General features: G+C 40.7%; 1 protein-coding gene and 1 non-coding gene across 2 annotated transcripts in view; both read left to right on the top strand.

Moving 5' to 3' along the window:
- The window catches only part of CAB39 (calcium binding protein 39), a 108,612-nt gene that overhangs the window by 27,764 nt on the left and 54,112 nt on the right, over nt 1-26,736 (top strand). Inside the window, exon 2 of the mRNA XM_039469847.2 lies at nt 20,923-21,079. Within this exon, the coding sequence (XP_039325781.1) occupies nt 20,966-21,079 (114 nt within the window). The 5' untranslated portion in view covers nt 20,923-20,965. The remainder of the gene's footprint in view (nt 1-20,922; nt 21,080-26,736) is intronic.
- On the top strand, nt 12,821-12,928 carry LOC120364419 (U6 spliceosomal RNA). Its single transcript, XR_005579681.1, has one exon. It is a non-coding gene; the product is annotated as a U6 spliceosomal RNA (small nuclear RNA).

Genomic DNA, 26,736 nt, shown 5'->3' with positions numbered 1-26,736 from the left:
TTGGCCAGGCTGGTCTCAAACTCCTGGCTTCAAGTGGTCTGCCCACTTCGGGCTCCCAAAGTGCTGGGATTACAGGCATGAGCCACCATGCCCAGCCTCTAATTTGTCTTAAACCATGATAAAGTCTTTGTGCTTTGTCATAACTTGAAAAGTTCAGCATTGTGAATACGATTGCTATCATTAGTATAAAAGAGCTGTTCAAATTAATTTTAAATCTTCTACTGACTATAGGTTCTGTCTTATCAGTGTTATGAAATCAACTTAGTGGGTTATGACTGATATTTATTAGGAAGGGAAGGAGTAGGGGTTTAGAACAAAATAGAATGTTAGTATCATTTTATATAGTATGAGTGCTGTTTGGTGACACTTGTTTTCTTTGTGTGAATATATGCGCATCATGAGTCATGAGATCAAAGAAATCTGTACGCCACTGGCAATGCTATATTGCAGTTAGGTGGCCTGGTAGCCTCATGGTTATTTAATGACTGTACACAAAATACGCATTGATGACAGGCTTTATTGGAAAGCTCCGGTACTGTCTTCCCTGATCTATTCATACTTGGAATGGGAAGTAAAGGAAAACCTGTGTGACTTGCTCATCAGATTTGTAGTTGACACTAATCTGGTAGGGGAAGCTAATGCATACTGGATAACAGCGTTAACATCCAAGAAAAAAATTTAAATGCCATACTGTGTACTGAGTCTAAATCATAAGGAACTGAATAGGAATAGTTGTTCAGTCCTGCTAGCGTGTCCCAAAATGCAGTAATACAGCAGTCCTCAATCTTTTTGGCATGAGATACCAGTTTCATGGAAGACAAGTTTTCCATGGACTAGTGCCGGTTGGATGTGCAGGGCAGGATGGTTTCAGGACAAATCTGTGCCACCTCAGATCATCAGGCATTAGATTCTCTTAAGGAGCACACAATCTAGATCCCTTGAATGTGCAGTTCACAGTTGTCATAGGGTTCACACTCCTATGAGATCTAATGCTGTTACTGATCTGACAGGAGGCAGAACTCAGGCAGTAATGCTCTCCTGCCCACTGCTCCCCTTCTGCCATTACCAGCAGGCCACTGGATGCATACCAGTCTGCAGCCCAGGGGTTGGGGACCCCTGCAGTAGTAGACAGTGTATGAAGGTGGGGCTTCCTATGCAACATTACAAAAGACTTGGGTCAGTTAAATTGCTTAGTAGAAAACGTTTTAGTTGTGCTGTGCCATAATTAAAACTGTTAATGTAATTGAAGATCACATTTATGAAATATATAGAAAGGTTGTCTTGCCTGGTCAGCTGACATATGGGGAATATGGGATCCCATTTGGAGCACCACGCTCTGAGAGGAGCAGTGACAAATAGGAATGCCTGGAGAGTCATTCCAGCAGCCCCCTGATTGAGTTAATTCCCCCAGGTTCATCTCCCTCTATGACAAAACTACAGCTGGATAAATTTTATAGGAATTTGGTTGCTGACTGTGCTAATTGTGGTACAGATTCAAGGTGAATATATGGCTCTCATTCCCAGACGGCTCACAGGCTAGTGAGGAGGTGATTATTTACATCTTAAACATGTCTGATTAGACAGTTCAAAATGCTTTCAGCTCTTTCTTTATGACATCTCTTCCTTTTATTTTATCCCAATCCTGGATGCCTCCATGCTTAAGACACAAAGGATACTAGTCAGCTTCAGAATATTCCTACCTGATACCCATGGAAATGATTGCTGAGATTTGGTACTATATTTTGTCAGTTTACTTCTAGTATTTGCCCCTGGCTTGGCTAGGACTGGGATAAGGTCCCAGTCTGGTCTCTAATTCCTGACCTCAAGCAGTCCTGCTGCCTCAGCCTCCTGAGTAGCCAGGATTACAGGCATCCATGCCCAACTCTAGGAATGGGAATTTGATCACATCATAAATAGGCTGGAATCTAATTCTAAAAGGCATGTTTATAAATTCAGTTTTTTAAAAATCCTCAAATCACAGAGCTGTAATTTTGAACAATGCATCAAATTTAATTAAGTTTATTTAATGTTATATTTATTCAACATGTATTTAGATATGGTTACCATATAAAGAATATATTATGCCTCCCCAAAATAACTATTTGCTGGTTAACTGGAGAAAAGTCACAGATTCTTACAATAGATTTCTTCATTGACTTTTTTTGTCTGCAACTAAGCAGGGCCATAATGAAAGCAGTCATTCTTTCTCAAACTGGATAGAATAGTGAGATTCATTAAATGAAATTCTACTATAATGGCTTATTTCAGAAAGATACCATTGTTTATAAATGTTTAATATCTATGAATGTGAAATTTTGGATTCACATTCAGTATGCAGTTGCAAGCCCAGTACAAAATCCAAAATTTGTAAATAAAAAGATTTACAGATAAAGCTTATAAGAAAATGAAAACTTTTCATATTAATTGACAAAGTTTAGAAATGCAGGTGGCAAACTAGGAGAACATATTTGCAAAACAAATAGCCAAAGGGATAATATTCATAATTATTCAATATCCTACAAGTCAGTAAGAAAAGGACTCCAAATCCAGTTAACTAATGGGCAGTAGAGATGTACAGTTTCACTAAGAAAATAGAAATGGAAGTATGTTCATTGTGATTAATGATTAATAATTCAAATTAAAAGAGTTGATCAGAGGGGTGGAAAGAAGAGGAAGTCAAGAAAACAGCATTTTTAATCTGGCAAATCAAAAAGATTAATAGGTTCTAGTGTTGATTAGCTGGCAAAGAAATGGCTACCCTTATGGACTTTTGATGACTGTGTAAATTGGCATAAGCTTTTGGTATGAGTTAAGAATCTTAGCCAGGTGTGGTGGCTCAAGCTTGTAATCCCAGCACTTTGGGAGGCTGGGGCGGGTGGGTCATGAGGTCAAGAGATCGAGACCATCCTGATCAACATGGTGAAACCCCATCTCTACTAAAAATACAGAAAATTAGCTGGGCATGGTGGCATGTGCCTGTAATCCCAGCTACTCAGGAGGCTGAGGCAGGAGAATTGCCTGAACCCAGGAGGCGGAGGTTGTGGTGAGCCGAGATTGCGCCATTGCACTCCAGCCTGGGTAACAAGAGCGAAACTCCATCTCAAAAAAAAAAGAAAAAAAAAAAAAAAAAAAAGAATCTTTGTGTTTTGGCTCTCCGACTGCTGCCTTACCTGAGTCACTCAGAGTCTTCCTTAGCCGCATTTTACTCTCTTATCTGGTATACATAACTGCACAGACCATTGTGTGGTCTCTTTGTGGCCAGGTCAGCCCTTTGTTTATTCCTTATGAATAGCTTTCCACGGTGGGCAGGACAGGTATAATTACTTTAGGTTTTATAAAGATGAGGAAACTGGCCTTTATGTCCAGTGACTGTCCTAAGTCTGGGTTAGTTGAGAGGAGGACAAGGAGTTGCAATTTCTTTCTGGTCACTCACTCTATGACTTCCACAGACAACTGAGCTGGAACTCTAATACAAAGTAAGGCTGGCTACATTTGCACAGAAAGGAAGGGACAGATACAGTAAGTCATTAAAAATAAGACCCCCCCTCAAAGACTTGAGTCTTTTTACTGAAATAGTTACAAAGCAGTCTGTCCTTTGGAAAAATGCTGTGATGACCCCCTGCTGACTTCAAAAAGAGTTGTGTTTGTCCAACAGTTTGAAAAAAATCTGTATCTGCTATAATTAATCTAAAGGACATTATTAAAGATAGTTTTGTGTGGAGTTGTTAGTAAAAATATTGAAAGTTTTGCCAAGCTATGTTAATATAGAACATTTAAACACAAGGATATTGACCTTTTAAACTTGACTTTATTTATGATGTTATTAAGGTAATTTAGAACTTTATATACATTTAGTCAAAACTAGAAGAAACTCATTTAGAAGAGTATTCACTGTGATGGCAGCTTGTTTCAGTACCAAGCAAACTACCTTTCTTGTAAACAACAAAAGACATTTGAAAACTGCTAATTGGGGCCAGTGTTCAATTATAGCAAAAACCAAATATTAATGTATAAAAAGAAACCTTTTGTCTGCAGAAATCAGGTAAGTATGTGTATGTGTGTGTAGTATATACGGTCATTAGAACTTAGAAGAAGAAAGTCACAGAGCTCTGATATGTGATACTTGTTGGTGGTGGTGTTGGTGTTGGTGTTTCCCAGGCTGGAATGCAATGGCGCAGTCTCAGCTCACTGCAAACTTCTCCTCTCGGGTTCAAGCGATCCTTCTGCCTTAGCCTCCCTAGCTAGTAGCTGGAATTACAGGCATCTGTCACCATGCCCAGCTCATGTTTTTATTTTTAGTAGAGACGGGATTCACCATGTTGGCCAGGCTGGTCTAGAACTCCTGACCACAAGTGATGTGCCCACCTCAGCCTCCCAAAGTGCCAGGATTGCAGGCGTGAGCCACTACGCTCAGCCCCATGATACATTCTTAACTCTGAAGAGTTACTTAGTTGTGGTCAGTTTGGCTAAAAGACTTCCAACATATGTATACATACATGTATACACACGCACAGACACACACACACACACACACACACACACACACGTATATATATTTTTTGGGGGGAGGGAGATGGAGTCTCACTCTTTCGCCCAGGCTAGAGTGCAGTGGCATGATCTCAGCTCACTGCAACCTCCGCCTCCCAGGTTCAAGCGATCCTCCTGTCGCAGCCTCCTGAGTATCTAAGACTACAAGCACGTGTCACCCTGCCAAGCTAATTTTTGTATTTTTAGTAGAGACAGGGTTTCACCACATTGGCCAGGCTGGTCTTGAACTCTTGACCTCGTGATCCACCCACCTCAGCCTCCCAAAGTGCTAGGATTACAGGTGTGAGCCACCTCACCCGGCGTCCAACCATATTTTTAAGTATATTCTATAACTGTGTTTAGATGTTGTAGTGGATGTTTATACATGTCCTGCCTTGTTCCAGAAAAAATTTAAGGGAGCGTGATCCTAAAGCCAGATATACCTATTATATATGTTAAATAGACCATTAATTCCAAAATTTATGTATTATATATATGTACATAATTATAGGTATTTCTGGCTTTAGGATCCTGTAGAATGTTCCACTAACAATGATCCACCTTTACCCTTGCTTCTATATTCTACAAAGGTTAAAAAAAATTTGAAGTCTCGGCCGGGCGTGGTGGCTCACGCCTATAATCCCAGCACTTTGGGAGACCGAGACAGGTGGATCACGGGGTCAAAAGATTGAGACCATCCTGGTCAACATGGTGAAACCCCGTCTCTACCAAAAATACAAAAATTAGCTGGGTGTGGTGGTGTACACCTGTAGTCCCAGCTAACTCGGGAGGCTGAGGCAGGAGAATTGCTTGAACCCAGGAGACGGAGGTTGCAGTGAGCCAAGATTGCGCCATTGCGCTCCAGCCTGGGTAACAAGAGCGAAACTCCGTCTCAAAAAAAAAAATTGAAGTCTGCCAGGCACGGTGGCTCACGTCTGTAATCCCAGCACTTTGGGAGGCCGAGGTGGGTGGATCACAAGGTCAGGAGTTCGAGACCAGCCTGGACAATATGCTGAAGCCCCATCTCCACTAAAAAGACAGAAATTAGCCAGGCATGGTGGCAAATGCCTGTAGTCCCAGCCAGTTGGGAGGCTGAGGCAGGAGAATTGCTTGAACCTAGGAGGCGGAGGTTGCAGTGAGGCAAGATCTCACCATTGCACTCCAGCCTGGGTGACTGAGTGAGACTCAGTCTTCAAAAAAAAACAAAAACAAAAAACTGAAGTCTTTGAAAAATATATTTTTTTAAGTGTTCTGAGAAAAATGTAGACATGTGCCTAAAAGAACTTTGTTTTAGTTAGATGTTGTTTTCCTAAAGGATGATGAGTATGTAGAGAAGCTCATGGTCCTCAGACCTATGTTTGCACTCTGGAGACTTGGTTGGGACTAGAAGGTCATCTGTAGTACTCATTGCCTAGCTCTTTGTGCAGCATATGTCAGAAATTTAATAGAAGAGGAACTTTATCAATGATGAGCAATAATTTTGAAAGCAGATGAAGCTGGGGTATAGGCCAAGCTTTTAAAAAATCTTTAAAAAAAATTTTTTTAAAGGATAGGGGCATTCAGGGGTATCCTTTTCATATTTATTTGACTCATAATCTTAGAAATTACCCTTTGCCTAGTTGGTCAGGAGTTAACAAAATCACTCAGCAAACATTTATTTGTGATTACTCTGTTTAAAATTATATTTTTATGTATTACCTTTTTTGTAATACTTGATTTGTGTGTGAGATGATGGATTAAGTAAGTACAAAAAGCAGAATTTGGAATCGGGAGACTTGCCTTGAATCCTGGACACCTACATTTATTGTGTAATACCATGGCCAGCCTTTTATGTGACTTTTAAGATTTACAGGAATTACTTACCATGGGAGCTAGAGAAAGGTACAGGGTGGATCATGGATGGAAATTGTTCATAGACATTGTGGTCAGGAATACACATCACAGTATAAGCATGCCTGAATCAGTTATTTATTCCAGTTTAACACTGTTAAGAACAGCCAATCCCAAAAAGCTGTGAAGCTCTACAACAGGATGGCTCTATAAATAGTGTTGTACTCTTAGGAACCCAGATCAGCCCTTTCAGTATTCCATCTTGGGTATTACATGAAGCCATCACAGTTTAGTCACAATATTGCCAGGTTTATATTCATGGCATAAACAGTATTCAGACAGACAAATTAGAGTTGCTCAGCAAAGGTGTGAGTCCAGTTTTGTGTGTAGCGATAGGGAAATTATGGGCACTTTGCTAGAGTTCCTGCTCACTTACCCTCTAAGAGCATCTTGGTTCTGGCCTCTAGCTCCTTTCTGCATGTTTTTCAGATGTAAATTCTCTAGTTAACTCTTGATTATGTATCATCTCTGTGGAATTTTTTTTGTTGGTGTGATTTTTGTTTTGAGAAATGTTCTTCAGTTCTCAGCAAATGTATCTGGGGTGTTGTGTGCAAAGCAGCATGCCAAATGTTATAAGAATATTAAATAACTGTTAATAGACAGCTTTGCTATCAAGAGGCTCCCAGATTAGTTGGAAGTGATACATAGGTACATAATAACACATTATAGTTAAGATTTTAAAAATCTTAGGAGTGTAAGGAGGGCCTTACAGTTTTACTGTGGAGATCTTTATGGAGAAGCTGGTGTTTGAAAATGGTCTAGAGGCCAGGTGCGGTGGCTCATGCTTGTAATCCCAGCACTGTGGGGAGGCCAAGGTAGATGCAGGAGAATAGAATCACTTAAACCTGGGAGGCAGAGGTTGCAGTGAGCCGAGATCACGCCACTGCCCTCAGCCTGGTGACAAAGTGAGACTTTGTCTCAAGAAAAAGAAAAAAGTGGTCTAGAGATGGGCAGCATTTTGGACAAGTAGAGTAAGGAAGGGTTACCCACATTGGCATTACTGTAGTTTCCAAAAACGGAGAGAAGGGGAGGGACACTGTGAACCAGTTGTTGAAGGCATTGCCGGTGGAACTGTTTCCTCTGTAGATATTCTTCCTCTTACCTGCCATCAACAAGGTGAGTTTAATTGAATTGCAGTGGACAAAATGAAAACACATGTAGATTGGAACAGTTAGGTAAGAGAGCTCTGAGACCCTATAGAAGGAAAGGGTAGTGTTTATATCTGAAACATGGATTACAGTGGTCATTTTGCAGTTTTACGTAAATCTGACTTTGAACTTCTTGACAAATAAGGGGAAAATTAAGTAACGCAAAATTCAATGGATTATATAGTTCACCTTTCAATGATTTATTTAAGGAGGCATACCAGTTCTTCAAATAGAAACTATTACTATTTTTTGAATTATGAAAAACATAAATTTATACAAATAGACTATAATACAATGAATCTCCAGCTTCAACAGTTAATACTTTGCTAGCCATTTCGTCTGTCCCCTACTTTGTTTTCTGAGAGAGGTGGAACTAAAGTATTTTAAAGGAAATCCCAAATCACTCATACTTCCATATGTATGTCTAACTGATAAGGATATTTTTTATGTACATATAAAATTAACAGTCATTCCTTAATTGTCATACCCAGTGTATAATTTTCCTGATTGCCAACATATGTTTTTTTCGGTTGGTTTATTTAATCAGGATACAGAGAGGGCCCATGGATTGAATTTGACTGTATCATGAGTCTTTTATTATTTAAGTCTCTGCTGTTCCCCCCCACCCCCCACCCTTTTCTCATGTTGTTTGGTTTTTTTGGAGAAACCCAACATCTGTCCTGTGAAGTGTCCCATTTTCTGGGTTTGACTTAACTGCTTCCCTATGGTGATGTTAAACTTGTTCCTCTCTCTTGATGCCTGTATGTAGACTGACCACTAGATCTGGAATCTTTATTTGATTCAGAATTGCAGTGGAAGGGGATGGTGGGGGACGGTGGAGGATGGGGGAAGAGGGGTTGAAGAGTCAAATTTTGATAGATGATGCTTTTGTACTTCCTACTGTGTTGTATCATGAGTAACACTGGTGTGTGGTTGTCTTAATAGATTAGTGTTGTCCATGTAGTTAGCCTGCATATCCTCTATGAAATTCCCCATCAGCCTTTCACCTAATAGTTAAAGCCATTGGTGATTATTGCCTAGTTCCATTATTTCATCAAGAATTACAAAATGGGCCAGGCATGGTGGCTCACACCTGTAATCCTAGCACTTTGGGAGGCCAAGGCAGGTCAGTCACTTGAGGCCAGGAGTTCAAGACCAGCCTGGCCAACGTGGCCAAAACCCATCTCTACTAAAAATACAAAAATTAGCTGGGCACAAGCCTGTAGTCCCAGCTACGTAGGGAGGCTGAGGCACAAGAGTCGTTTGAACCTGGGAGGCAGAGTTTGCAGTGAGCTTAGATCATACCACTGTACTCCAGCCTGGGCAATAGAGTAAGACTCTGTTTAAAAAAAAAAAAAGGTATTACAAAAGGTAATTTTTTTCTTTCCACATTTATTAGCTATAAAGCTAAAGAACTTTTCCTTGTCACCTATTTGATTATCCTGAAATACAGCCTGTTCAGAAAAAGGCAGGATAAATGTACATGTCCTTTTTTTTTTTTTCTTAGAGCAATTTTTGGTGTATTGCATTGTTGCCTTCACAACCTCCAAGGTAAACCAACGAAATTTTTTTTTACTAGTATTATAATTTTAATGGACTCTATTGTGTTACATATATTATTTTTTATTTATTTATTTTTTTTTTTGAGACAGAATTTCACTCTTGTTACCCAGGCTGGAGTGCAATGGCGCGATCTCGGCTCACCGCAACCTCCGCCTCCTGGGTTCAGGCAATTCTCCTGCCTCAGCCTCCTGAGTAGCTGGGATTACAGGCACGCGCCACCATGCCCAGCTAATTTTTTTTGTATTTTTAGTAGAGACGGGGTTTCACCATGTTGACCAGGATGGTCTCGATCTCTTGACCTCATGATCCACCCGCCTCGGCCTCCCAAAGTGCTGGGATTACAGGCTTGAGCCACCGCGCCCGGCCACATATATTATTATATATACATGTTACTATCAAATATACAATAATTTAATGTATGCAAATGCTTGATTTCCATGTTAATGCGTTGTCCTCATTTTTTTTTTATGCTCAAATTCTACCATCTTAGGTCTGTGCAGCACTTTTCAACTTAGCTCCTGTGTCTTTTTTAGCATGCATGACCTCATAAGTGCAATATTTGCTTTCTGGAGTTAACATGTCCCTGGCTCATCTTGGGTATTTCCTACTCTTTCATGAAGTCTTGGTTTCTTTTTGTAGGAAATGATCATATATTGATTTTTTTTTTTTTTTTTTTTTTTGAGACGGTACCTTTCTTTGTCTCCAGGCTGTAGTGCAGTGTCGCCATCTTAGCTCACTACAACCTCTGCCTCTCAGGTTCAAGTGATTCTCCTGCCTCAACCTCTTAAGTAGCTGGGACTACAAGCGCACCCCACCACACCCACCTAATTTTTATATTTTTAGCAGAGATGGGGTTTCACTGTGTTGGCAGGATGGTGTTGATCTCTTGACCTCATGATCCGCCTGCCTTGGCCTCCCAAAGTGCTGGGATTACAGGAGTGAGCCATCATGCCCGGCCTCATGTATTGATTTTTTAAAAGTACACTTTCTATATTTAGAAAAAAAGTATTACACGCTCATTGTAAATATTTAACCTTAAGAAAAAATATAAATATCAAGCCATGTTCTCACTACCCATTATTAACCTTTGATATTTTTTCTCTTAGCATATCCTTCCGCATATATAAATCATAGACGAGATTATATGAATGCAAGTTTATATTCAAGGTGTTTTCACTTAAGAGGAGTTGTAGACATTTTTTGATGTCAGTAAAAATCTTCAGAAGCATTGATTTTTAAATGACTTCTCAGTGTTCATTTCTACGTGCTGAGGATTCTGGTTGATTTTCCTTTTTCTACTATATTAAATAACTATTCAGTGGCCATATTTGTATATAAAACTTAGAGAAGCAGTAGATGATGAGGATACATTTATAGAAGTGGAATTGCTGGCTTAAAGAGAAACATTTTTAAGGTTACTGATACATACGAATATATTGACTGTAGTATGAAAGATACCAGATAACCTGACAGACACTGTATAAGCGTTGGTCAAAAACCTGCTTTGGAGTTTCAGCTTTTTCACTTTACTAACTAGCTTCATGATATTTTAACAAATTAGCCATTAATTTTGAGCCTTAGTTTACTCATATATAGAACAAAAATAATAAACTTCTTGTAGGAATGAACAGAGAATCCCACTGTTTCTTTGAGGATCAAAATAAATATTTAATAGGTCATTCTACAAATATTCTACCAATATGTGCCTGCTGTGGTTTGAATGTTGTTTGTTTCCATCAAAACTTACGTAGAAGCTTGGTCCCTAATGTGGCAGTGTTGGGAGGAGATATCTTTGAGAGGTGATTAAGTCGTTAAGAGGGATTAATGCCTTTCTCCTGGGATTGAGTTCTCTCTGTTTTTGGGGACTGGATTAGTTAATGCCAAAGCAGATTTTTATAAAATGAGGCCGCCTCTGCTGTTTGGTCTCTTCACACATGTCCACTTCCCCTTCTGCTTCTCCACCATGTTGTGAAACAGCACAAAACCCTCACTAGAAGTGTACCAGATGCTACCACCTGACCGTGTACCTCTCAGCCTTCAGTATTGTGAGCTAAATAAACCTCTTTACTTTATGAATTACCCAGAGTTTCAGCTGCTTCTTAAAGCTACTCTTGATTTATTTTAATGGAACCTAAGTTACCACATCTTTTATTTTTTTACTTCTCCATATGTAGTTCTCAATTTTATTTTTATTTTATTTTTAATTTTTAGTTATCACAAATTATTTGCAGCTAAGAAAGCCTTGTGTCCCATTCATCAGAAGCTGAATCAAGACTTTTAGATGTAGGCTTATAGAACAATAAGTTCATTCATTTTATTACATTTTATGTTGCTATCCAGTTTATATAATAGATACCATATACAGATACAATGCTAAGCACTTTTTAATTTGTATACCATGTTGTGAAGTAGCTATTACTTTTCCCATTTTAGAGATAAGGAAAAGGGGGCTTAGAAATGTCTAAGTTAGTTAAGACATAAGAAAGTCAGGATTTGAACCCAGGCTATCTTTAAAGGCCATATAGTTAACTACTGTGCTTTAAATAATAGTTCTGTACTACCAAACATAGTCTAGCACCTAATTCAGTATCTGGAAATAGTTATTGTTTGAATTAAGTAACAATAACACTGGAAGCAAGGGATTAAGCCTTAGAACCAGCTATCTAAAAAGAATACACATTCATGCATGTACTGCATTTCACACTCCATGGCTGCTTAAGAAGCTTTATAATCCTTGTAAGCAACTATCTTATGGTGTGTGGGTTGTTTTTCTTTCTGTGTGCTTTTTGTGTTTGACCACGAAGTTCGTGAGTCAGATCTAACACATATGTTAGTGTAGAGTCTTGTGAGCTCAGCTGTCTAGGAATGTGTTGTCATTCAGCAGCTTTTCATTATTGTCTCGAAACACATACGCCCACATCCATACACACCAGAATGTGTCTTGAGAGCAGGCACTCTTAATGCTTTAAGTTTGAGGAATATAGTAAATACACAGTATTGGAGTTAATAAATGTTCTGCTGACTGGCTTGTGGACCTTTTGAGTTCTTCTCAGTATTTGTCAGTACATAGATGAATAGAAGTATGTCGCATAAGCCAAAAGTAATCAGATTGCCAAAGACGGGCAGTACCTAAAGGGCCTAACTTTAATGGTGTGGGCTTTTATTTTCCCAATGGGTATTCTGTATATTCTCCAGCACTTTCTTGGGATGTTTCTTTGTATCCTTGAAAATATTCTTGAGACTATTAATGTGATAGAGCAGTGATTTGATGTTTTCGTGCTTTGTAAGATAGAAGTGGCCATTTCTAGTGTCGTCTGGTTTGGAGAAGAGAGTAGATTTCCAGTACCAAAAACCCCCACAAGTACACAGCAAGTAATAAAAAGGAGAATATATTCCAAACTATTGGAATATAATAATGACTGTATCTTACAGACTTTGCAGGTGACTTTCACTTTCTACCTTATGTAATTCTTTAATGTTTGAATTTTCTTTAACCAGTATAATCATTTTTTAAAAGCTAGAGGTTTAGCTCTCAGTGATGGACTTAGATGCAGGAATAGATGGAAAGATTTTGTATTCTGATCCCTCCACACACCCTCAACCTCAGAGGATATGGAAACCAGCAGAAGGAGGATATGCTTATGTGAACAACAGCATGGAAAAGCAATGTCTTTTTTAAAATGATGATTTTGATGCTCACTTTGGCAGCACATAACCTAAAAATTGGAATGATACCAAGAAGATTAGCGTGGCCCCTGCTCAGGGATGACATACAAATTTATGAAACATTCCATATTTACAAAAAAAAAAAATATTTCAATGGTCAGTAAATGTCCCAGTCATTGACAGCCAGATTTCCCACAGCGTCTCTGTCTTATTCCATTTGTACTGCTGTAATATCTGAGTCTGGGTAATTTATAAGAACAGAGAGATACTTCTTGCAGTTCTGAAGACTACGTCCAAGATCAAGGTGCTGGTATTCAGAGTCTGGGGAGGGTTGCATCCTCACATAATGAAAGCTGGAAGGTCAAAATAGGGACAAATGTTGTGTCTTCACAATGGCAGAAGAGAGCAGTCCACACCCGTAAGCCTTTGTTACAGTGACGAGGGCAGAGTCCTCATGACCTAAGCACCTCCCATTAGTTTCCACTTCCCAGCACTTGCATTGGGAATTAAATTTCCAACCTACAGATTTTGAGGTATATTCAGACCATAGTAATCCCCTAGAGGTGATATTGACCCCACTGACAACTGGCTTTTGTGAAGAATGGTAGGGATCTAGCCTTGATGTCTATAAAGACAGATTTAGAAAATAGAATTGACTAAATTCATGAGCTGAATATATATGGAAGAGTTGAGTAGAGTTTGCTGTGACAATCAAGTTTAGTGATGGGTTGAACAGTGGATACATTCACTGTGAAGGGGAACACTGAAAAAGAAGCAGTACTTAGAGGAGATTTGGATTGCCTGGAGGACATCTGTAGGAAGCAGAGTTGGAAAGGCAGGCCATTGGTCGGGCTGGAAATGGGTTTCAGATTGTTGAAAACATAGATGAGATCACCCAGAGGGAATATAGGGAGACAGCCAAGAGTGGAACCTTGAAGGACATCGACATTGGAGTAGAGATGAGTCATTGAATTAAATTCAGAAAGGAAAATAAAGAAATAAATAGATGCAGGAAAGGAAAGGGCATTTGGAGAGAGAGGAAAACAACTAGTGGAGAGCAGTGCATGAAAGCGAAAGGGGAAAACTAAATGTCCATGCACATTCAGCTTGTCCTAAGTGTTCATTTCATATGAAAGTAATATATTAACACCCCTCAACACCACCACTTTGGATTCAGACATACACCAATAATTATCATCAGAAGCAAGCCTATCTCCCTAGTAGGTATGGATTGCCACAGCCCATTAGAATCCTGTCAGCATCTGGCTTTGTCCCAGTCACATTAGTAATTTTAGCTTAGCCCAGGGAATCCTGCTGAGGTTTATTATAAACCATTTTTGGCCGGGCGCGGTGGCTCACACCTGTAATCCCACCACTTTGGGAGGCTGAGGTGGGCAGATCATGAGGTCAGGAGTTGAGACCAGCCTGGCCAACCTGGTGAAACCCCGTCTCTACTAAAAATATAAACGATAGCTGGGCGTGTTGGCAGGCACCTGTAGTCCCAGCTGCTCAGGAGACTGAGGCAAGAGAGTTGCTTGAACGTGGGAGGCGGAGGTTACAGTGAGCTCAGATTGTGGCACTGCACTCCAGCCTGGGCAACTGAGCATGACTCCATTTCAAAAAAAAAAGAAAAAGGAAAAAGAAACCCGTTTTTTATGGGACAAGGGAATTGTATTTGGAAGCCAAATGAGTTTTTTAATTGTAATATCTATTTCTGTTCATTATCTTCATGAACTTCAGTTATGTCTAAAACATAGTTAAGGCTGTTTTAAAACAGTGTTAAGAAAAAGGACATAACAGAAAAATTCAGTAACAATGAAAACCCATACGCCCATATCTAAATTTTAAAATTATTATTTTACCGTATATGTAAATGTGATATTCTAGCTTAGAATTAGTTTGGGGAGCAGAAAGGACACCAGTGTGTCTGAACCTCTAGGATCAAGGCCAGAAGCTGGGCTGTGAATTGGGGATAGGTAAAACCTAGAGGGCTATGGTAAGGAATTCAGATTTTATTAATTTATTTTTAATTTTTTTCTCCATCGGTTATTGGTGTACAGGTGGTATTTGGTGACAAGTTCTTCAGTGGTGATTTGTGAGGTTTTGGCGCACCCATCACCCAAGCAGTTTAGACTGCACCATATTTCTTCTTCTTTTTTTTTTCTTTTTTTTTTTTTTGAGACGGAGTTTCGCTCTTGTTACCCAGGCTGGAGTGCAATGGCGCGATCTCGGCTCACCGCGACCTCCGCGTCCTGGGTTCAAGCAATTCTCCTGCCTCAGCCTCCTGAGTAGCTGGGATTACAGGCACGCACCACCATGCCCAGCTAATTTTTTGTATTTTTAATAGAGACGGGGTTTCACCATGTTGACCAGGATGGTCTCGATCTCTTGACCTCGTGATCCACCCGCCTCGGCCTCCCAAAGTGCTGGGATTACAGGCTTGAGCCACCGCGCCCGGCCAACTGCACCATATTTCTAGTCTTTTTTGTTGTTGTTGTTTTCCTTGAGACAGTCTCGCTCTGTTGCCCAGGATGGAGTGCAGTGGCATAATCTCAGCTCACTAAAACCTCCACCTCCCAGGTTCAAGCCATCCTCCTGCCTCAGTGCCTCCGGTAGCCGGGATTACAGGCACGCGCCACCATGCCCAGCTAATTTTTGTATTTTAGTAGAAACAAGGTTTCCCCATGTTGGCCAGGCTGGTCTCAAGCTCCTGACCTCAGGTGATCCACCCGCCTCGGCTTCCCAAAGTGTTGGGATTACAGGCGCGAGCCACTGCGCCTGGCCTATTTGTACTCTTCTGTCCCTCACCCCTTTCCCCCAGTTCTCCCAAGTCCCCAAAATCCGTTTTACCATTCTTATGCCTTTGCGTCCTCAAAGCTTAGCCCCCACATAGCAGTGAGAACGTACGATGTTTGGTTTTCCATTTCTGAGTTACCTCACTTAGAATAATAGTCTCCAGTCTCATCCAGATTGTTGCTGCAAATGCTGTTAATTCATATTCCATCTCACACACACACACACACACACACACACACACACACTCTGATCCTACACACCACAGTTTCTTTATTCACTTGTGTTTTTTTTGGTTTTTTTTTTTTTTGAGACGCTTTCGGTCTTGTTACCCAGGCTGGAGTGCAATGGCGCAATCTCGGCTCACCGCAACCTCCGCCTCCTGGGTTCAGGCAATTCTCCTGCCTCAGCCTCCTGAGTAGCTGGGATTACAGGCACAAGCCACCATGCCCAGCTAATTTTTCGTATTTTTAGTAGAGACGGGGTTTCACCATGTTGACCAGGATGGTCTCAATCTCTTGACCTTGTGATCCACCCGCCTCAGCCTCCCAAAGTGCTAGGATTACAGGCTTGAGCCACCGCGCCCAGCCCTTTATTCACTTGTTGATTGACGGGCATTTGGATTGGTTCCACAATTTTCCTCTGGGTAGAAACCCAGTAGTGGGATTGCTGGATCAAATGGTAGTTCTACTTTTAGTTCTTTAAGGAATCTCCACACTGTTTTCCATAGTGGCTGTACTAGTTTACATTCCCACCGGCAGTGTAGGCACATCCACACCATTCTTGCAGCAAGAAGGTGGTATCGCATTGTGGTTTTAGTGTGCATTTCCCTGTTCATTAGTGATGTTGAGCATTTTTTCTTACGTTCGTTGGCTTTTTGTATATCTTCTTTTGAGAATTGTCTATTCATGTCCTTAGCCCAATTTTGGATGGGATTGTTTGTTTTTTTCTTGCTGATTTTTGTGAGCTTGTCGTAAATTCTGGATATTAGTCCTTTGTCAGATGTATAGATTGTGAAGATTTTCTTCTACTCTGTGGGTTGTTTACTCTGCTGACTGTTTCCTTTTGCCATGCAAAAGCACTTTAGTTTAATTAAGCTCCAGGTATTTATCTTTGCTTTTATTGCATTTGTTTTTGGGTTTTGGGTCAAGGAATTTGGATTTTATTCTAAGAGCAGTGAAAAATTATTGAATAACTTAACCAGTGGATTCTTGTTATTCCCTTAAATTCTTCTAAATATGTGTAAAAGAAAATCTGATGATAAAGGGGAGATGAGAAAGGCAGGTGGATTGTTTTGGTGAAATATATCTTTATACCACTGTAACCCTTCTAGAACCATTGCTACTTCCAACTTGGGCATCTCCATACTCTAGGGATTGTCAGTTTCAAAACTCAGATACGTGCCCATGTGCTTCACATCCTTCAAGGTCACAGAGTATTCTGAATGGCCCTTTGGAAGGCAGTATTCCCTCCTTGGGAGAAATCAGTACCAGCTGAAGAGTTCACTCTTAAAGGTGCCTTTGGTATCATTTGAGCATTGTCTGAAGGTCACGCATTATCCTATGAAGGAATTAACTCCTCTGTTGTTTAACAACTGAGATACATTCTGAGAAATGCACCAGGCAATTTTGTCATTGTGCAAACATCATAGAGTATACAGTACTTACACAAACCTAGATAGTATAACCAACTACTTAGTAATCTATGTGATACAGCTTGTCTAGGCTGTAAACCTGTACAGCATGTTACTGTGTTGAATACTGTAGGTATTTGTAACACAGAGCACTAAGTGATAGGAATTTTTCAGCTCCATTATAATCTTATGGGACCACTGTCATATAATGCAATCAATCATTGACTGAAACCACATCAGGCAGCTGCATGACTCTGTAAGACATTTAAGCTTACTACTTAGCAAACCTGAACATAAGAAACAAATTTTGTCATGCAGAAGTTTTGGGGAGTGTTATTTCCTTGTTTATGCCTACCAAAATCTTGGGTAACTGTATTAAGAGTTCATGAGCCTGAGGACATAAATGATTGTTGAGAATTGTTACACTCATACTTTAAAAATAAAGAGGATTTTTTTGAAACAGAGTCTCACTCTGTCACCCAGGCTAGAGTGCAGTGGTGGGATCTCAGCTCACTGTAACCTCCGCCTCCTGGGTTCAAGTGATTCTCCTGCCTCAGCCTCCTGAGTAGCTGGGATTGCAGGCACACGCCACCACACCCAGCTAATTTTTGCATTTTTAGTAGAGACGGGGTTTCACCATGTTGGTCAGGCCAGTCTCAAACTCCTGATCTTGTGATCCTCCCACCTCGGCCTCCCAAAGTACTGGGATCCTCCCACCTTGGCCTCCCGAAATGCTAAGATTACAGGCATGAGCCACCGCACCCAGCCTTTAACTTTATTTTTAAAACTAAATCTTGAAAAATGATTTATTAACATTACCAGTGTGATTGGATTCTGCTGAGGAATGTCACTTCTTGTTTTGGGTAGTTGTTACTGTGTTTCTTTTCCTTATTTAAATTTTTTAAGGCAGGGTCTCACTCTGTCACTCAGGCTGGAGTGCAGTGGCACAGTCACTACCTCTTGGGCTCAAGTGATTCTCCAGGCAGCCTCCCGAGTAGCTAGCTGGGACCACAGGCATGCACCACCATGTCCAGTTAATTTTTAAATTTTTTGTAGAGACAGGATCTCACTGTGTTGCTGAGGCTGGTCTCAAACTCCTGACCTCAAGCAATCCCCCAATCTCAGACTCCCAAAATGCTGAGATTACAGATTTGAACCACATCACCTGGCTTGTATTTCTTCCGAATACATTCTTACTAGTTCTTATGTTCTGTAAAATCTTAGCTGCCTGGTATATTAACAGAAATGATTATGTCATGCCTCCCCTTGCCCACACAGAAGCATTTTATATATGTGTTCTCTTCGGTGGCTATACTCTTTCAGCTATAACCAGCGTTCGGTGTATGATAGGACTTTTAAAACCTCTATTACCCTGGAAAGTCACACCCCTTTCACCATTGAGCCAGAGCTGAAAATATCTCTGTTGCATAGCACCATAACACTTACTGCAAAATACCACTAAACATTCCCACCCTCCACATCACTGCTATTATTTGCCGAGTTACAGATAGGAAAGATAATATTTTCAGAGGACATACTGTGAGTGTGATCCACTGTTTTTGGAGAAGCAACCTGCATGCTTCCCTGCCCAAAGGAAAAAGTAATGGAAAAGAATGATCCAGGCTTTGTGCCCCATCTAGCTTGTAGAGCGATCATATGACAGCTAGTTGAGAGTGACTTCCCTGATGTCAGTTCAAACTTGTAGGCATAGAAAAGTTATTTAGAAATGGACTTAAACATCCTTGGATTTTATGACTGGCATGGTGTCTCACACCTGTAATCCCAGCACTTTGAGAGGCTGAGGTGGGTGGATCCCTTGAGGCCAAGAATTGAGACCAGCCTGGCTAACATGGTGAAAACCTATCTCTACTAAAAATACAAAAATTAGCTGGGTGTAGTGGCTCACACCTATAGTCCCAGCTACTTGGGAGGCTAATGCTGAGCCATGAGAATCGCTTGAAGCTGGGAGGTGGAGGTTACAGTGAGCCAAGATCACACTACTGCACTCCAACCTGGATGACACAGCGAGACTCTTGTCTCCAAAACAAAACCAAAAATCCTTGGATGTTTAAGAACCTAAGACAAAGGATATGCATTAGATTGTTTTTCTTTGGTTAATTAAAATGTAGTTTTAATTTTATCAAAAAAAGGATTTACAAGGTGACAAGATGAGGTAGGCAATATTTGGGGTTAGAGATTGGTCATAACAGTTCACTTCAGAACATGTTGAGAAATAACATCCTTGTTGACGATTTAGTTGTAGGCTTAACATTGCATTCATTTGCATGTTTTAAACATTTATTCTTTATAAACAAATATGTAAGTCACTATTTCAAACTGAGGGAAAAGAACACCCAAGTTTTTTCATCAAATGAAATCTTAAGCAAAACTCAAAAGCAGTGTTATGATACTATGCAATGGAGGTATTTTTGTGTTTATATAGGAGGAAAACAAAGTAGAGTTGGTGTCTGAGAGCCACCTCTTCTTACTTGGGTGTTTGTGGGGAGCACCTGGGCAGTTAAATAAAGCGTGTTGAAACTTACAATCTGAAAACCAATGATCTAAGTGATCCATAAGGTTTTTCTGAAAATTAGCATCTTTTGGTGTCTGATATGAGACTGTTTAGTGCCTGTGAGTTTAACGTCTCCTAGGTTTTTTTTTACTGAAAAATGGTAACTTCCAACATGTTCCCAAGTCACTTCCCTTGTTTGTCTTGTTAACTTTGTTTCTTCGTAGTGCCTTTTTGGAATAGTTGCATGTCCTCCTTTTAGATGATGTAATACTGTGGTTTATGTGGTTGAAATGTTTTCTACTGCCCACAAAAAATTAAGAACTTTCAGAAGTTCATCATCCAGAGTTTTATCCAGTGAGTTCTTTGATAGGAGATGGTCAAATCCAGGAAAAGAGAGTACATGTTGACAACTGTCACATAGGAGATTAAAGAATCTAGCGAGAGGTTTTTGCCGCCATCCAGGCTTTTCTCCAGCTCTGAGGCCCTGTGACTGCCTGAATAAGAGGATGAGTGTGCTGAGGAAGTACGTGCCGTATTCAGGGCACCCCACTGGGGTGCTTAGGAGGAGCAGCGTGAACACCAGGAAAAGAGCATCTGGAGAGACCTAGATGGTAGGCTGTTGCTAGTGGTGTTTGGCTGAACACTTTACCTAACTTTTTGCCTCAGTTGCCTTAGCTGTATAATAGATACCTGTCAATTCGAGGTAAAGTGTGGTGATCAAGACAGACCTACGCTTGTTTGACCACTTATTACCTTGAGCCTGACTCCCAACCTTGCCAGACTTCACCGGTAAAGAGGAGCAGGAGATTGTTAGAAAGGGTTCCATGAGATGATGAATTCTAGTACTCAGCATCAGGCCTGGCAGTAGCGGTTGCCCTGTGAGTGGGAGCTGCTGCTCCCTACCTGAGCAGCAGCAGTCAGCATGTTTGTCCTCATTTGGGTGGTTAGGAGAGCAGTTGATTCGAATGAAAAGAAAAGTAAAATGTTTTGAAAAATACAGTGTTCTGTAATTCTAAGCAATCTGTAGTCATTTCTTGCGTGTATTTGTGGATTTCCCTATTCCTACTTATTTTGAAAGTTAGGTAAAATGACTTTTCCAAACACAGGTTTTCTTCCCAGATGAGGATTTACAAAGTCTGTCTTCTCTTCATTCCAGTGTTTGCTCACATGAGCCTTGTGCTGTGTTCCAGGTAGCACAGGCGGAGTGCAGCGGAGGCCCCTGCCCCTGCCGTCATGCCGTTCCCATTTGGGAAGTCTCACAAATCTCCAGCAGACATTGTGAAGAATCTGAAGGAGAGCATGGCCGTTCTGGAAAAGCAAGACATTTCTGACAAAAAAGCAGAAAAGGTATGGATTTGGCTTTATTTATATTTGAAATCTCTTAATTAGCAAGTGTAAGACAATTTATTTGAGAAATCAGTAAGTCCCAATTTGGGTTTATTTTGGGTTTTAAAAGTAACATCTAAAAAAGCAACATATGCTGCTGTCGCAACACGTTTTTTCTTCTATACTTTCATCTAACAAATAGATTTCTAACTTTTCTCAGGTTTTTGAGTTTATTTAAATTGAGTTTATTTCATTCTTGAAGTGTTTTACCTGATTCTTATTTATAATTAATTATTTTTGTAGAGGCAAGGTTGTGTTTTGTTACCCAGGCTGGTCTCAAATGCCTAATGTCAAGTGATCTTCCTGCCTCAGCCTCCCAAAGTGCTAGGATTACAGTTACCAGTTATCTGCTTGGTTGGTTGGTTGGCTCAGAGCAGGACTGAAAGTTTATTAAAAAGTTTTAGAGCAAGAACAAAAGGAAGTAAAGCATACTTGAAAGAAGGCCAGGCAGGCAGCTTGAGAGATACAAGTGTCACAGTTACCTGATTCTTGAAATCAGTGCTTCCGCCACAGTCTTCCAGGCAGGATACCCGTCCTGGTTTTCTTTCTGTGTTCCCTGTATCCATGCCAAGTATCTCCATCTACTCAGTCACCACAGTCCAAAACCTGACTTTCATGCCACTGTGTCTTACCCTTTCTTCCCTAAAACATCATTTTCCAATAAATCTTGTTCAACTCCTTAAATTGTTTATGAATCAGTTCTGATTTCCATTCTTTATTATTATTATTATTTTATTATTATTTTTTTTGAGATGGAGTTTCGCTCTTGTTACCCAGGCTGGAGTGCAATCGCATGATCTCGGCTCACCACAACCTCCGCCTCCTGGGTTCAGGCAATTCTCCTGCCTCAGCCTCCTGAGTAGCTGGGATTACAGGCATGCACCACCATGCCCAGCTGATTTTTTTGTATTTTTAGTAGAGACTGGGTTTCACCTGTTGACCAGGATGGTCTCGATCTCTCAACCTCGAGATCCACCCACCTTGGCCTCCCAAAGTTCTGGGATTACAGGCTTGAGCCACTGCGCCCGGCCTATTATTATTTTTTAATAAAGACGGGGTTTTACCATCTTAGTCAGGCTGGTCATGAACTCCCGACCTCAGGTGATCTGCCGGCCTTGGCCTCCAAAGTGCTTGGATTACAGGCGTGAGCCACCATGCCCAGCCTGATTTCCATTCTTTCTTGAAGAAGTTGGTCATAGTCTTTATGATTTTTAGTCTTTGTAATTTTAGCAGCAGCCTTCATATTGTACTTTTTTGTTTGTTTGTTTGAGACAGAATCTCACTTTGTCGCCAGGCGCCAGGCTGGAGTGCAGTGACACAATCTTAGCTCATTGCAACCTCCGCCTCCTGGGTTCAAGCAGTTCTTCCGCCTCAGCCTCCCAAGTAGCAGGGACTACAGGCACACACCACCACGCCCAGCTAATTTTTGTATTTTTAGTAGAGATGGGGTTTCATCATGTTGGCCAGGATGGTCTCGATCTCTTGACCTCATGATCTGCCTGTCCCGACCTCCCAAAGTGCTGGGATTACAGGCTTGAGCCACTGCGCCCGGCCCTTACTGTATTTTTTAATCATCATCCCTGCTTTACATCTTCAGTGTAGTCTCTTCTTGTAACACATAGGACCTTCATGATCTGGTCTTTGTTCCTCTAACTAAATTGTAGAGGTTTGGAATCATTACCCAAAATGTTTGGAATATGAAGTGTTTCAGAGTTTGGATTTTTTTTTTTTAATTTTGGAATATTCGCATGTACATAATGAGATATCTTGGGGATGGGACTCATGTCCAAATATGAAATTCATTTATGTTTTACATACACCATATATATGTGTATATATAGGCTGAAGGTAATTTTATACAATATTTTAAATTTGTGCATTAAATGAAATTTGTGTACATTGAACTGTCAGAAGGCAAAGATGTTACTATCTCAGCCACCAGTGTCACAGTCTGTGGTTCTTTGGCATCATCATCATTCCTGACTCTGAATTTATATGCTAAACAGTAAGCAGCCATTTTCTTACACACATGTAAGTACTTAACAGTAAAAAGTATGACATACCGGGCCAGGCGCAGTGGCTCACGTGTAATCCTAGCACTTGGGGAGGCCGAGGCGGGTGGATCACAAGGTCAGGAGTTTGAGACCAGCCTGCCCAACATGGTAAAACGCTGTCTCTACTAAAAAATACAGAGATAAGCTGGGCAGGTGGCAGGCGCCTATAATTCCAGTTACTCGGGAGGCTGAGGCAGGAGAATCACTTGAACTCAGGAGGCAGAGGTTGCAGTGAGCTGAGACCGTGCCATTGCACTCCAGCCTGGGCAACAGAGTGAGACTGTGTCTCAAAAAAATACATACATATGACATACCATTAATAATACCAAAACAGAGATATAGACCAATGGAACAGAACAGAGGCCTCGGAGGCAACACCACACATCTACAACCATCTGATCTTTGACAAACCTGACAAAAACGAGCAATGACGGGAGTCCCTGTTTAATAAATGGTGTTGGAAAAACTGGCTAGCCATGTGCAGAAAGCAGAAACTGAACCCTTTCCTGACACCTTACACTAAAATTAACTCCAGATGGATTAGAGACTTAAACATAAGACCTAATACCATAAAAACCCTAGAAGAAAACCTAGGCAAAACCATTCAGGACATAGGCATAAGCAAGGACTTCATGACTAAAATACCAAAAGCATTGGCAACAAAAGCCAAAATAGACAAATGGGACCTAATCAAACTCCACAGCTTCTGCACAGCAAAAGAAACAGTCAGTAGAGTGAATCGGCAACCAACAGAATGGGAAAAAATTCTTGCAATCTACCCATCTGACAAAGGGCTGATATCCAGAATGTAAAAACTAAAACAGATTTACAAGAAAAAAAGAAGCCCATTCAAACGTGGGTGAAGGATATGAACAGACATTTTACAAAAGAAGACATATATGATGATGTGGAGAAATAGGAACGCTTTTACACTGTTGGTGGGAGTGTAAATTAGTTCAGCCATTGTGGAAAACAGTGTGGCGATTCCTCAAGGACCTAGAAATAGAAATCCCGTTTGACCCAGCAATCCCATTACTGGGTATGTATCCAAAGGATGATAAATCGTTTCACCATAAGGACACATGCACACGAATGTTCATTGCAGCACTGTTTACAATAGCAAAGACTTGGAACCAACCCAAATGCCCATTGATGATAGACTGGATAGGGAAAATGTGGCATGTATACACCATGGAATGCTATACAGCCATAAAAAACGATGAGTTCATGTCCTTTGTAGGGACATGGATAAACCTGGAAACCACCATTCTCAGCAAACTGACACGAGGACAGAAAATCAAACACCGCATATTCTCACTCATAGGCGGGTGTTGAACAATGAGAACACTTGGACACAGGGAGGGGAGCACTACACACTGGAATCTGGGGGGGGGAGCGGAATAAGGGAGAGACAGCAGGGGGTGGGGAGTTGGGGACGGATAATATGGGGAGAAATGCCAGATATATGTGATGGGGAGGAAGGCAGCAAACCACATTGCCATGTGTGTACCTGTGCAGCAGCCTTACATGTTCTTCACATGTACCCCAAAACCTAAAATGCAATAAATAATGATGATAATAATAATACCAGGCTGGAGTACGACGGTACTGGAACTAAGTTGGTACCTCAGTTCAGGGTAACTAAGCAGCATAGTTGTTACATCATCTGTATTTGTTGTTACTTCTTAGATAGAATATCATAATCATTTGATTTGGGATTTCTATTTTTATTATTATTTTTTTTTTGAGGTGGAGTCTTGTTCTGTTGCCCTGACTGGAGTGCAGTGACGCGCTGTCAGCTCACTGCAACCTCCCCCTCCCAGGTTCAAGCAGTTCTCTGCCTCAGCCTCCTGAGTAGCTGGGATTACAGGCGCCTGCCCCCACGCCCAGCTTAGTTTTGTGTTTTTAGTAGAGATGGGGTTTCCCCATCTTGGCAGGCTGATCTTGAACTCCTGACCTCGTGATCCACCCGCCTTGGTCTCTCAAACTGTTGGGATTATAGGCATGAGCCAGCACACCCAGGCAGGATTTCTGTTATAAGTATTATTATACTGCAGTGTAGTATGGATGCTTTCAGATGAGTTTGAGGAGTACTAATTATTCCTTCTCTAAATGATCCTAGCTTCGGTGCCTATGAGCTATCATTTCTGGTCTGTCTGTGTTTTCTTTTATTGCTTGTTGTAATCTTTTGGTATGTGCTGCTAACTGATGTTAAGCTTAACCCAGCTTCCTGTCGTTTTCTCATTCTTTTCAATGTTTCTAATGCCCTTTGGACTGGGAAACTAGATTAATTGAAACAATTTTAATAAGAGAATATAGATTCTAAGAGAATTTCCTTGGATAAGGTAAGTGGTACTGTAAACACGGGATTCAAGTACATTTCTCATTTTGTTGGTCAATGGGATATAAAAATATGAAAAGTTTAGCTCCAGAAACTAGAAACAAAGTGACCTCAAGGAGTTTGACTGAACCACGTTAACATCTACTAATTCAGAGGGTAATAGCACTTAAGTTGGCCTCCCTCTCACTGCTGGACATCTTCAACTTTAGGAAACATGCGGAAATCCTGATAGCCTACGGGGCTTCCACGAGCTGGAGGCGGCTACAGCCCACAAAAAGCAGAGGTGTTACCCATGACTGGGCTCTAGAGGCAGTCAGGAGAGAGTAGATCCCACAGAGTAGACATGATGCTTGCCTGCTGGAACCTCCCTCAGTGGTATTCCTTTATCCTTATCCTAAAACTCCAAATTGATAAAAGGATAATATGTATGTCCTATAAATTAAAAATGTTTCACCTGGGTGCGGTGGCTCACACCTGTAATCCCAGTACTTTGGGAGACTGGGATGGGTGGATCATGAGGTCAGGAGTTGGAGACCAGCCTGACCAACATGGTGAAACCATTTGTATATTTTTATCTCTACTAAAAATATAAAAATTAGCCAGGTGTGGTGGCTCGCGCCTGTAATCCTAGTTTCTCAGGAGTCTGAGGCAGGAGCAACACTTGAACCTAGGAGGCAGAGGTTGCAGTAAGCCAAGATTGTGCCACTGCACTCCAGCCTGGGTGACAGAGCAAGACAAAAAAAAAAAAAAATTAAAATGGTTCATCTTTTGTCTGTGGCTAAATATGTCATGTTCTCATTACATTCATTCTATTCATGAGAATCATACTGAACACCTACTAAATAAATGCTCGGTCAGATTTTAGGCACTAGGGATGTAATAGTAAGACGGACAAGGTGGCTGTTCTTTCTGAGCTTCTGTTCTAATTAAGCTGGACAGTAAATAAATAAATATAACTGAGTAAAAATTTCAGGTGGTAGCAAGTGCCACAAAAGCAATAGAATGTACTGATGTGATGATAGAGCACATTTCTTAAGCTTTTGGGTCTCAAGACCTGTTTTAGTATTGAGGACCCAAAAGAGATTCGTGTTAAGTATAGATGCTTTGTTTATTGATGCTACCTTATTAGAAATTAAAACTGAAAGATTTAAAAATATTTGTTAATACATTTAAAAGTAATAAGCTCATTACATGTTATAAATAATGTGGTTTTTATGAAAAAT

The sequence above is a fragment of the Saimiri boliviensis genome, chromosome 5 (genome assembly GCF_048565385.1).
Source record: "Saimiri boliviensis isolate mSaiBol1 chromosome 5, mSaiBol1.pri, whole genome shotgun sequence".
NCBI classification, from domain to species: domain Eukaryota; kingdom Metazoa; phylum Chordata; class Mammalia; order Primates; family Cebidae; genus Saimiri; species Saimiri boliviensis.
This window is presented reverse-complemented; position numbering and strand designations above follow the sequence as displayed.